At 47.5% G+C, this 13,324-nt stretch overlaps 1 protein-coding gene across 1 annotated transcript in view; it reads left to right on the plus strand.

The window, feature by feature from the left end:
• Positions 1–2,500, plus strand: part of STK26 (serine/threonine kinase 26) — a 56,179-nt gene extending 53,679 nt beyond the window's left edge. The window contains exon 11 of the mRNA XM_034780955.1: positions 585–2,500. Coding sequence (XP_034636846.1) covers positions 585–609 — 25 coding nt within the window. The 3' untranslated portion in view covers positions 610–2,500. The remainder of the gene's footprint in view (positions 1–584) is intronic.
• The last annotated feature ends 10,824 nt before the right edge of the window (positions 2,501–13,324 follow it).

The following is a 13,324-nucleotide window of genomic DNA, read 5'->3' on the forward strand; positions in this document are numbered from 1 at the left end:
TTTATTCCCTTTATCTGCCATCTTTACATGCTGAGCACCTTTCTATGCAAATAATCTCATTGAGATCAACCGAGAGTCTCTTCTCAGCATGAGCAACAGTGGCAGAATAAAGGGAGAATCTATTTGAGAACTTCATTTCTTTCTAGAAAACCTTTTAGCTATTGTAGTTACAAGTAACCTGGAGTGTTACTTGTAACTACTGTAAATGAAAAATTCATGGTAAAAACAATTATTCTTTGTTCTTTATTTACCCTGCAGTTTTAATGTAGACAGTTCCTGTAATTCCTTGTTGAAGAGACATTTATAAACCTAAACAGGGGAGCAGATAAACCCTTGACTAATTACAAAAAAAAAAAAAAATTCATTGCATGTTATTTCAAGGGTCTTCTGTCAGAAAACATTGCCCCTTGGTTTTTTTTCCACATCTGTGTAGGCAGTCCGGTTAAGAGCGAACATATGTGAGATAAGATTAATGCACTTACTTGTTTAGTAGCTTTATACACTGAAGTGTGGTTAATTCATGAGCTGTGTACCAAGTTGCAATAAAGTGAATACAGTTCTTATGTGTGTATTTTTATGTATAGGTTTTCTGTTAATGACTCATCCTAAGAAACTTCCCATAAATGACTGCTGTTTCATATGGACCCAGTGAAACCCACCAAAACTACTTCAAGCTTGGCAGTGCTTAGCTCATGAGCTCCTTGTGCCTTTTGGATCTTTGCAACGTATTGATGATGAGAACGACGATGATGATGATGATCAAGGATTTGGAAGAACCTACTTAACTATTTTGTGATGGTGTACATGGTTTTATATTTTCAGGAAATTATTTTGTAAAGAACAACTTTTAATATTGTAGTTTCATCTGTTTAATCAGATAAATGTTGAGGTGCAGTTTTGCTTTTAGATGTGGCCATTACTTTAGTTACTAGGAAGTGCAAGTACAGTATGTTTTGATGCTCTTTTGTTACTGTACATTGATGGGAACGTACAGGTCTTTTGTATTCATAAGTTAACTTTTTTGTAAATCACTAACAAGCTTCAGAAACAGCTTTTTTTCACAAGCATATTCAAAACGTAACGTAGTGGGTAGGGTGTTGCTGTAGCACCTGCTTCGATCACCATAGTTTTATAATACCCTGAAACTAAACCTGCAACAATATCTATTATACTTCTAAATTGGTACAGTATTTTAGGCAGCTCTATGATTATACACATTTGAGAGCAATATGTCCGTAGTTTGCAGGTGATATGTAGCAGCAGGTATATCCTGATGTACAGTAGATGTATTACCTTTTAGAACAGATTTAGAAGTAGTAATTAAATCTTATTCATCATGGTAGGAAATTTAAAGCAATACAGATGCAGGGTGGGGGGGAGGGCCTTTGGCAATAATGGACAGAAATTGAAGTCCAATTTAATTTAAATTTCTTTCTTTTGAGTATAAAAACAGCGCATTGTATGCTTGGGTGGGAGGTAGCCAGAGAGAAGTCGGGTGTCATGTGATAAATACCTCACAAGCAGGTATCCGTATAACACCAGCGTTTTGTGTGGTGGTGGTGTTTTCCTGTAAAATATTTATACACTTCTGTTCTTAAAGTACATTAAATGCAGTACATCAACATCACTTGTTTATAATTTTCTGAAAGTGTATTTTAAATATGTATTTACCAGTTAATATGCAAATAATTGAGTTATAGATATTCTTTCACAAAAAGGTAGTACTGTGCAGTACAAAATGATTTTTTTCCTAAAGTAGGTAAGACTATAAAATTGCTTTCAGTTATATATTTATGGTACTGCTAGGTGGGCAATATCCTTTTTTCTTTTCAACCCAGTATGTATATTATGCTGAAGTTTTGAACTGGGATTGTATTTCAGTACTTAGCTGTGGAACTGTTGGTGTAAATTTATTTTTGATAAAGGCTGGATGTGTTTATTTTATGGTTCCTGCACATTTTGTTTTTGCACAAAAGTCATTTTAAAGAAATCTGAAATATATCTGCCAAATATTGGAAAAGTAACGGTGTGCAAACAAATACTGCATTTTTAGTCAAAAGTTGCCATGACATCGTTTTTATATAAAGGACACTTGTGAGAGATGGTGGTTAGACATGCCAAGGTGTGCCTACACTGTAAAAATTACTTTTAACTCCTTGTTTTAATTTTAAAGAAATGTTTCTGTTTAAAACTTTTCATCTGCTATAGAACTGAAACTCAATTAGAATTTATATCTGAGAAAAAAGTCTGGAAATAGTTTTGAAAACAATAATGTTACGGATTAAATAAATATTTTTATAAGTGTAAAAGCAGCAAAAGTTGTATATACAGTTCATCTGAGGCTTTCCAAAATAACTGCATCACAGATACAAATGGGAGTGCTCCTCTAGCGTATGTAGTTGTTAGTCCTGTAAATCTGTTTATAGATGTAGCTTATTTCAATGTTTTGGGGTTTAAAATGGTTTAAAAATAAATATTTAAGTTCTGTAAACTTTCATGACCCTGCTTTGTTGTGCATTTTATTTTGGATTTAGTTAAATGTGCAAAATATTGTTTTACGGTTTCCAAGTTTTAAGTGTTTCTATTTAAACAAAAGTGCTCCTTGCAAAGAGTTGCATGTTAACTTAGAAAATGGTGTTTTTTCCCATGCTGTCCTTGTCCAAAGAACACCTATTGGAATTTAGACAGCGTGGAATACTAGACGTGGAGCAACTCCAGTATTCAGTTTGATCTCATTCTTGAAGCATAACCTGTCAATACGTGTGCATGCAGACATCTATATGGTACCTTTGACAGAGTTGTAGACACTTCAGAACGTCAAAATTTCACTGTGAACTCGTATTTTAGATTCAAGGTACAGAAAGCATGGTGCCACAGTTAACTTTGATTTTGTACTCCTCACCAAAAATCTCACTAAACTACTACATGCTCATTTCTCTGAATTCAAACCTGGTATTTTTAATTCCATTGTCACTTTCCCCAGATGGTCTCTTATTTGGGCTGTGGGGAGTGCAACTGAGAGGTGATCCTTTCTGAATTTAGTAATTGAAGGCTACATCCTCATCTTGATGAGGGCTTTATTCTACGTAACTCTAAATGAAGCCTGTTCTGAGTGGCTACATCAGTGGGTTCCGTGTCAGGGAAGTAGAAATTCTGTTCCTGGCGCTGCCTGCTCCATGCTTGCTGTGACCTCAGCCAAATCACTGAACTACTGTGTCTCTCTTTCCTTGTCAAATGGGTATAACACTTACCTACCTCAGGGGGATGTTGTGGAGCTAAATTAATTGATGGCTGTGAAGAGCCTTGGTCTTCTGTAGTGCTGTCCATTGGAGGACCTGCAAGTATTGAATTTCAAATGGGATTTGCTCTGCTGAAGTCCTGTGCATCATGATGAGAATAAATTGTACTTTTAGTATAGAGGGTTCATTAGGGAATCATCCTCTGGCTTGTGTATTTTCCACCTTGCGTAAAGGGGAATTGACATTTTAGTCACTTATGGAAATAGAATTGCATTAAAAAAAGAAATGTATTCTATTAGTCAGACCTGGATATCAGAGTCCTTTGTCAATGTAATCGTCCCTAAAGCCCCTTAATTCAGCTCCTCTCAGATTCCACCAAGATTTTGTAAAGTGTACAGATAGTAATTGTAAAAAATCTGTTCCTACAGCCAAGTGACTGCTTAGTGACTAGAAAACACAGATTCTTAATGTGTTTGCACAAAGTTTAGCAATTGTTTAAGGTCTGGTTTTATCCCACTGTTTTATGACTTAACATTGGAATAATTTTTTTTTGCCTTTTTGCAAAGCCTTAGTGATCTGTATATTGGTTTGCTAATTTCATGCTCTTCTGATACATGAAATTAAGCTTCAAATACAAGAAGTTACCTGCATTCTAAACAATTTGTGATGCTCACCAAAAACAAAAATCCCTTAAATGTTTAAAATTATATTTTGCACCTTTGCTGGCCATTATGTGGGTCTGTAAACCAAGGGGCTCATGTCTCATGCTGTTAATCTTGGAAATTAAACTAAAAATACTGCCTGCCTTTCAGATATGTCACTAATCAAACTCCATTTTCTTTCTGTGAGACAGTACATCTCTACCTATTGCATTTTGTTCTCTTGCCCTCGATAGCACCAAATAAATTATTTTCTTAATCATGTTTTGCTTAGTCCTGCCTTGAGTGTAGGGGACTGGACTGGAAGACCTCTCGAGGTCCTGTCCAGTCCTACAATTCTGTTAATGATGTGGTCAGTTTAGTATGTCCCTTCTCTACCTCATTTAATCTAGTTACATTTAGAAGAGCTGTAGAAGTCACCAGTCTTGAGGAGTCCTCTCTTTATCATGGATGGGTGGGGCAAGTCATCCGCAGGGCGGAGAGTCAACCAAAAGCATGCAAATACTGGCCAGTAAGCATGGAGGGTGTGGGGAACAACCAAGCGAACACTCTCTCTCTCTCTCTCTCTCTCCCCCCCGTCCGGTCTGTCAAGGATAGTGACAAGATCACTCCATTTCCTGGGATAGTGAGGGTGTTCCCGTCTGAAGCGAACGCTGCTTTTGAGCACCCGCATTAATAACGCCAGCTATCGTTAATATTTTTGAGTACGTGAATGGCGTGCTGAGGTTGGTGCATCCCTTTGGTGTGCCTGGAGTTTCCTGACTCTCCTTTCGGTTGGCAAGGATATGACAACCCCAATGTTTGCAGGTAGCAGGAAGTTTTTTCTAGTGCCACTTTCAGTCATTCCATGGTGTAATGCCCATGAGCGAGAGTTTACACCCCCCCATATGTAATGAGTGGAGGGAAAGGTAATTTAGGCAGAGAGCCAGGTACGATTAAAAAAACTAACTTGATTTGGCAGCAATATCCCTGTTTTTTCTCTTATTTGCCGGGAGCGATTTGTTTCCAGTTGGAACCTTCTGCTTGTTCTTGTGCAGAGCACGAGTCACAACGTGAACTCTATACCCCAGTGCAGTGAAGAGAAAATCTGAAATTAGACGGTTAAAATTTCCTGCTCTCAGTGCAATTAATCCAGACACCCTGCTCCTTTCCCTCGTTTTTCAGGATTGTCTTGTCTTTCTCCTGTCAGTTGTTTCTGCCGTTGCTGTCAGCCCCTATTCGCCTCTTTGGAGGTGGATGAGATATGGTTGCAGTGTGCACGCTTGGCCCAGGTCTTCTGTCTAAACTATTCTATGGATAAAACTGACCTAGGGCAGCCCTTCTGTTCCTTCCTCTGCACCTCTGCTAATATTTCCCACACACCTGGGCTAGAAGAGATTTCAGGTTTGCCTACCCATGTTCAGATGTCTCCAGTTTGGCCCAGTAAGACACCACCTCTCTGAGATCAGCTGGTATGTTGTTGGTTTTGGTTTTTTTTTAAATGCTTCTCCCTCCGAGCCCAGGTGGCTGGAACCTTTTCAATTATACACAAGTGCAGGCTTGTCGTGCGTTCTGTAGAGTGGAGCTTGTCAGAATTCTGTGTGACCACAAATTCTATTTTAAAATAGAAGAAGGATATGTGGATAAGGCCTGTGTCCGTGAGGGGAGGAAGTTTGTACAGTGCTGTGTGTATGTTGTTACTCTGTCGAGTTACGTAATCTATCCTGTGCTGAAACTGGATGCAAAAGACAAGTGCCTGGATCCTCGTCCCCATCTTAGAGCATCAGGTAGTGCTTTCTCTCATGCAAGAATGGTGCACGGTGGGAGCAGGGTGTGGGAAGGATGACAGGTGTGGGAAGTCATGTCTGCTCTGGTGATCCTGGGCTGGCTCAGTAGCTCTACAGGCCTGTTACTGCCCGCACAAGTTGGAGCAGCCCTGCATCTGATCTAAATTTGTGTTCGTGTGGTTAGGTTCTGGGGGAAAGTGGCAAATGTAACCTATGCACCTGAGAAGTTGGCCCTGTAGTAGGAAGAGAGCCTAAGAGCATAAGCCCTTGTGTCAGAGGCCTGCTATGAGGTAGGACCTGCTCACAAAATCTGGCAAGAACAGGGCTGATATTGCAGAAATACATATTCCTAAGAAGTGCTAGTCACAGAGTGCTCACACAAACATCCTGATATCAAATAGTACCAGAACATCCCACTATCACGGATGGTACAAAAACATTCCCCAAGGATAACAGGAACACACTGACCCCTCTTAAAAGATAAGGTCAGGATAACTACGTAATAAAAATGTTTTACTTAAACCAACATGTACAAGGTGATAACTAGCCACGGCTATGTCAGAGGCAGGCTGTAACTTGTTTGTATTGGGGTATAAAGACGTATTTCAGAGGGATTATCTTTGTCCAGCTGAGGGAGGAATGGAAAGTCCTGCCATTCACTGAGCTCTGTCCATTATCACAGGTGTACGTCTTAGTATCCTGATAGAGTCGACCAGGTGCTATTACTGTGCTTCGTCAACAATTAACCTGGCCTGGTGCCTTCGCACCTTAACAGATCTTGTGGTCATTGGGCGGTTTGCTGAAGGTCTGCTGTGCTGGCTGTTTGTGCAGAGCAGGGAAAAAACACACACAGCCAAACCTCTTCCATCAGGCCCTAGAACTGGAAAAGCAGTTACCCATCCCCTGCCATTTCCAGCATGGGTAACTGCCTTTAAGCCACTTCATAGCAACTCGCACTGGGGCAAATCCTGGCCAGATGCAATTGTGGGGGGTGGGCTCTGAGTCCGTTGCAATAAAGGGGGATTGCTGGAGCCTGTTGGGTTCTATCTCTATTAGCAGCCCCCTATCCGATGAAGGGCTAGATGCGGGAGCAAGGCATGTTACAATCAGACCTGGCATCCATACACCACAACACTGCTGTCAAGGGAGCAGTGCCTGCCAGTGCTGGGCTCAAGAGGGGTCTTCCTTCTGCAACGCCCTGCTCAGTCCAGCTTATCAAACCATTCACAGAGGGGACCACAGCTTAGGAGCAGGTTATCTCTAACCTTGCTGCCTTGAGCACCCCCGCCGTGATGTGCTAAACCACGTGTTTGGCCCTGTGCTAACATTGCCGCTCTACCTGATTCTGCCAGGACAGCCAGGAAAGAATCTGGAATACACCAGGGATCTGTGAGAAACCATCTGTTCTGAAGGAAGCTCAGCTGCTCGAACTGGTCTCCTAGTGAAAGGGGTGTTGAGACAGTGGAGCAGTGCCTTGCCCCTCCCACACACACACCAGGAACTAGGCTCAAACCAAACCCACACCTTAAAACACCAGGAAATGCAGTTAGGATACCGGCTTCCATCCTCCACCTCTAACTCCACCGCTTGGCAATGGCAGTAGCTCAGTGGCTTGCGCATTGGCCTGCTCAACCCAGGGTTGTGAGTTCAATCCTTGAGGGGGCCACTTAGGAATCTGGGGCAAAAAATCGGTCTGGGGATCGCTCCTGCGTTGAGCAGAGGGTTGGACTAGATACCTCCTGAGTTCCCTTCCAACCCTATGATTCCCATCCCTACCAAAGCTGCTGCTTGCCGTGGGCCCAGCCCAACTCTGCATCATGGCACCGATTCATGCACTCTCGGCCCTTCCCTGGGCTCGGTATGGGAGCCACGCAGGACTTGTGGCTGGTTGCCAGACATCAGGCGGGCCCAGCACCGGGTAGCACAGGTCCCATGGGGTGGTGTCAGTAATAACTGGGAGTAGAATGGTATGTCACCTCTTCCATCCTACCATAGCAGCATAACCGGCCATAGTGGGTCAGGGCAAAGGTCCAACTAGCCCATTATCCTGTCTTCTGACGGGCCAGATGCTTCAAAGGTGATTAACAGAACAGGGCAATTAGCGAGTGATCCATCCCGTTATCCAGGCCCAGCTTCTAGCAGTGACAGGTTTAGGGACCCCCAGCACTTGGGGTTCCAGCCTTGGCTAATAGCCATTGATGGACCCATCCTTCAGGAACTTTGTAATTCTTTTTTAAACCCATTTACAGTTTTTGCCTTTGTCAGGACTGAGATCCCCACTTTGAACTTTAGGGTACAAATGTAGGGGCCTGCGTGAAAAACTTCTAAGCTTAATTACCAGCTTAGCTCTGGTTCGGCTGCCACCATTTTCAATGGATTCCCTCCCTGGGAAACCTTGAAAAACCTTCACCAAATCCCTGGTGAAAACAAATCCAACCCCTTGGATTTAAAACAAGGGGAAATTAACCATTCCCCTCCTTCCTCCCACCAACTCCTGGTGAATCAGTTCCAACCCCCCTTGGGATCTACAACAGGGAGAAATTAACCATTCCCCCTCCTTCCTCCCACCAACTCCTGGTGAGTCAGGATCCACCCCTTGGATCTTGAACAAGGAAAAATCAATCAGGTTCTTAAAAAGAAGGCTTTTAATTAAAGAAAAAGGTAAAAATCATCTCTGTAAAATCAGTATGGAAATTAACCTTACAGGGTAATCAAACTTAAAGAGCTCAGAGGACTCCCCTCTAGTCTCAGGTTCAAAGTACAGCAAACAAAGATAAACACTCTAGTAAAAGGTACATTTACAAGTTGAGAAAAACAAAGGAAAACTAACACGCCTTGCCTGGCTATTTACTTACAAGTTTGAAATAGGAGAGACTTGCTTAGAAAGATGTGGAGAACCTGGATTGATGTCTGGTCCCTCTCAGTCCCGGAGAACGAACACACTCCCAAACAAAGAACACAAACAAAAGCCTTCCCCCCCCAAGATTTGAAAGTATCTTGTCCCCTTATTGGTCCTTTGGGTCAGATGCCAGCCAGGTTACCTGAGCTTCTTAACCCTTTACAGGGAAAAGGATTTTGGAGTCTCTGGCCAGGAGGGATTTATAGTACTGTACACAGGACAGCTATTACCCTTCCCTTTATAGTTATGACAGCCTTCATAACAGCCTATGGCAAAAAGTGCCACAGGCTGACTGTGCGTTGTGTGAAGAAATATTTCCTTCTTTGTTGTTTTGAACTGTCTGCCTATCAGTGTCACGGAGTGACCCCTCCCCCCCGGATTCACGTGTTACGTGAAGGGGTAAATAACGCTTCCTCAGATACACCATTCATGATGTTCTAGATCGCTATCATGCCCCTTACGCTGCACAGTCCCAGTCATTTTACTCTCGCCTCAGAGGGAAGCTGTTCCCTACCCCAATCATTTCTGGTGCCATTTTCTAATATGTCAGAGGGGGGCGACCAGAACTGTATGCAGCATTCAAGGTGTGGGCGTCCTGTGGATTAATATAGTACTAAGCTATTGACTGTCTTCTTAGCTATCCTAAGAGTGACGACCAAAACTGCCCTATTGTTCACATGCCCCATGACCTCTGTGCCGCACCATTTCTCCAGGGAGCATTAGCTCCTGCAGGTGTTCTCAGTGAGGGGTGAGGTACTGCCATCTCCTTGGGGCCTCCTTTGTGTGGGGAGCGGGGGGCCGGTTACACTGCTGTGTGGGGACTCGAGTGAAGGGGTCAGCGCATTGTTGGGGGGCGGGGGAGAAGCCATTCCTGGGTGGCGAAACGTCATGGTCTGTTTGCGTGCACGTCCGAGGTGTCAGTGTCCTGTTACCAGCTCCTTTGTCGTGGGTGACTCACAGGCACGGCCCAGCAACCTTAAAGCCCTTGTCACAAAGCTTTTTGTTAGTGAATGGCCCTGGTTTGTTGAGCCCGTGCGGGGTTGTGACAGAGGGGCCTGCTTTGCTGCCTGTCAGCGGCCCCTTAGCCTGGCCCCGGCTATCCACGAGGGGAGGGCAGCTAGTAACCGAGGGCTGCAGCAAGAGCTGGCAGGCAGCGAGGGCCAAGCCCTTGGACTCCAGGGCCCTAGCGGACGTGCGTTAGACGCCCGCGGCTGGCACAGGCTCAGGCTAAGGGGCTGGTTAATGGTGATGCAGCCATTTGGGCTGGAGCTCAGGCCCCTGGGGGGTAGGAGGGGGCCCAGCATTTGGGTTGCAGCTCAATTAACCAGCCCCTTCACCTAAGCCCCGCAAGGCTGCGTCAGCGGGCACGGGCCACAGGGTTGCCAGGTGGCTGGTTTGTCAACCGCAACACCCAGTTGAAAAGGGACCCTGGTGGCTCCTGTCACCACCGCCGCCCGGCCTGTTAAAAGTCCAGTTGGTGGCATAGCGGGGCTCCCTGCGGCTCCTGGGAAGCAGCCAGCATGTCCCGCCGGCTCCTAGGCAACGGGGCGGACATGGGGGCTCCTTGCGCTGCCCCCACCCCGAGTCCCAGCGCCACAGATCCCATTAGGCAGGAACCACAGCCAATGGGCGCTGCAGTGGCGGTGCCTGCGGGCGGGGCCAGTGCGCAGAGCCCCCTGGCCACCCCTCTGCTAGGAGCTGGGACGTGTTGCCACTGCCCGGGAGCCACCTGAGGTGAGCACCGCCCAGAGCCCGCACCCCAAAACCCCTCCCATACCCCCCATCATTCCAAACCCCCCACCCCACAGCTACGAGCCCCCTCCTGTACCCCCAACCCCCTCATTCCTGGCTCCACCCCCACAGCCGATGCCCCAACTCTCTGCCCCAGACCAGTGAAAGTGAGCGATGGTGAGGGGAATGGCGGGAGCGGGGGCCTCAGGGAAGGGATGGGGCAGGGAGCGGCGCAGTGGTGGGCAGTTTTCTGCAATAAGCAAGTTGGCAACCCTAACTGGCCAGCCAGAGGCGTCTAACTGCAGTGGAGACAGACCCCAATTGCCCGTCCGGGCCCAGTGCCGGGACAACAGGGGTGCACCCTCCATGGAGCAGGGGGCAGCTGGGGGAGGGGTGCCCACAGCCCCTTGCCGGGGCAGGAAGGAGCTCAGAGCGGGTGGGGGCGGGTAGGCGAGGCAGCCCGCAGCTGGGCCCCATGGAGGGGGACTCACCCGAGGTATGAACTGCACTAGTCATGTCAATGGGTTGGTCCTTCCCCACCGCCCTGGGGCATGTAGTGCCTGCTCAGCCCCACACAGGCGCCAATACACAGCTACTAGCAATGCTCGTTTCATGCCCAATGGCGCCAGGTAGGGTGACCAGATGTCCCGATTTTTATAGGGACAGTCCCGATTTTTGGGTCTTTTTCTTATATAGGCTCCTATTACCCCCCCCCCCCCAACCCACCCACCCACTGTCCCGATTTTTCACATTTGCTGTCTGGTCACCCTAGCGCCAGGGTTTGTTTTCGCTCTCGCTCACACACTCACACAGCGTTTGTTTCCCTCGAAACCATCAGCATGGCCAGCAGCCGTGTCTGTTCGCTGGGGGGGGGGGGGCACCAATGTTGCTGTTGTTTTTTTAAGCTAAATGAATAATTGTTTCAACTACATTTTTTGATAATTTGCTTAATACCAAAAAAGAGACATTTTTGTGACAAACGAAACACGTCAGCAATGTTCCCAAAGTGTCACAAATACGTTTATTGGGGGCAGAGGGGGGGGGATGTGGCAATTTTGACTAATCCCACCTCCCCCATTTTCATGCACAGAGGAGCTGGCCCTGAGCGCTAGCGGCACAAAGGGGCATAGGGTGGCGCTGCACTCCGGTGGGCGCAACTGTCAGTCACAGGCGCACTGCAGCGGGGTGCAGGGCTGCCGGTAAAGCAGGCCCCAGGGCACTTCCATTTCTGCCAGTGGGTCCATACAGAAGTGCCCAAGACCTGGCGCGCGGGGCCCTACCGCACACACCTCTGCGGAGCAGATGGCAATGGAACAAATGCCCAGTTTTGCCAAAAACGTTGGGATGTCCGGGGCCAAAACTGGCCATATGCAATTGCTAGGCTGGGGGTCCCCAAACTTTTTCAGTCACCACCCCCACCACCAGGAGCAGCCCATTCCCTTGTGGGGGCTGACCTGGGCCCCACCATTTCCCCCCCCCCCCACCCCTGAGCCCTCCTAGGGTGGTGCGCTCCACAGTTTGGGGATCAATGCCCTAGGCTATAGTGCGAGCCACCCAGGGAGCCCGGGCAGCTGTGGGGAGCCCCAAGCCTTCCACCTGCCCTGGGAGAGGGGGTCTGAGAGCAGCCCCCCAGGGCAGGTGGAGGGTCCAGGGCTCCCCCCAGCAGCCGGGCTCCCTGGGCAGCTCCCTGGGCAGCCCTGCTTCTGGCCAGTCAGGGGGCATGGCCTTCGGGAACAGGGAGGAGCAGGGAGCAGGGCCCCATGGCAGGGAGGATTGTTGGGGGGGGGCCCAAATGTTCTCTGTACCCAGGACCCCAATAAATCTTAATCCGCCTCTGCCTGAGAGGCAAAATACTCACAGCATCTCAGGCCATGTAGGAGGCGCTCTGTGGGGGTCAACCTCAGGGCTAAGGAGATGCCACTTTCTATAACATGTTCCCTTGGGGTGGGGGGGGCCCTTTAGAAATCCAACCAAGAGTTTTGCTGCTTCAAGCAGTGAGGTAGCCGAGCCAGTGAGGGTGTGGGAGGAGGTTGGCACATGGCAGCTGGCAGGGGACAGGAACCGGCAGGGCTGCTCGGTGGAGGAGGTGCAGGATTGTGATGGGTGTCCTGTGATCTCCAGGTTTAACCCGCCCCTGCTGTGCGTCCGGTGGGGAACCCTTGGTGGAGCAACCAGGAGGAAGCTAAACGCCTGGGGATTCCTACATCAGCTGGTGTGTAGGCACCCCTGGCACTTCTGCTGTGCCTAAAAAAGGAAAACGACGCCACACCTAAAGCAGCGTGTGTATCTGGGGGGGTCGTTTGGTTTATTGTCCAGCTTCTAAAACTATAGAACGAAGATGAGAGCTTGAAAAATACAGGGCAGGCAGCATCCTGCTAACCCCAGTTGTCTTGACCGTTCACTTGATTTTTGCGTCTTTCTCCACCAGGAGTGTGCCCAACAAAGCCGCTATAGCACATCGCGCGACAGCCTGGTTTACTTGCTTCTTGCCAGGCAAGTGTGTGACCCCAGATCACCTCCAGGGGCACCCTCCAACCTTCCCTTACAGTCGCGGCCTACAGGGCTGGACAAAGAACACTACAGACTCTCACAGCAGCCGGGTCGGACTCTGGTTGCATCTCTTGGACCTTTTTTTTTTTTCTTACAAAGGGTTAGCTTGGTTTGAGGGAAAATTTGATGTTTTAAAAACTAAAATACCAGATTAAAAATAGGTATTGCCACTTTCCTGGCCCGGTGGTTGGTAAATACAAAAGCTGGTCAGAAAACATCAATATCTGAAATTTTTCAACAGAAAAAAAAGGCAACATTTTTGGGCAAAAATATGTTCCTTTTTTTTTTGGCCGTCTCTAGTAACCACAGTGTCTTACTTGGGAGTGCCAGTGGGAGCCTGTCCACCCGTTACAGCTTATTCCAAGAGAGCGCCGTGTTTGTGCGTTGGCTGGTCCGTTCACTACTGATGGGCGGGGGATGGGGAGCAGGGCCGGCTCTGGCTTTTTTGCCACCCCAGGCAAAAAAGCCTCCCGCCGCCCC

This window comes from Trachemys scripta, chromosome 9 (assembly GCF_013100865.1).
Source record: "Trachemys scripta elegans isolate TJP31775 chromosome 9, CAS_Tse_1.0, whole genome shotgun sequence".
In the NCBI taxonomy this organism is placed as follows: domain Eukaryota; kingdom Metazoa; phylum Chordata; order Testudines; family Emydidae; genus Trachemys; species Trachemys scripta.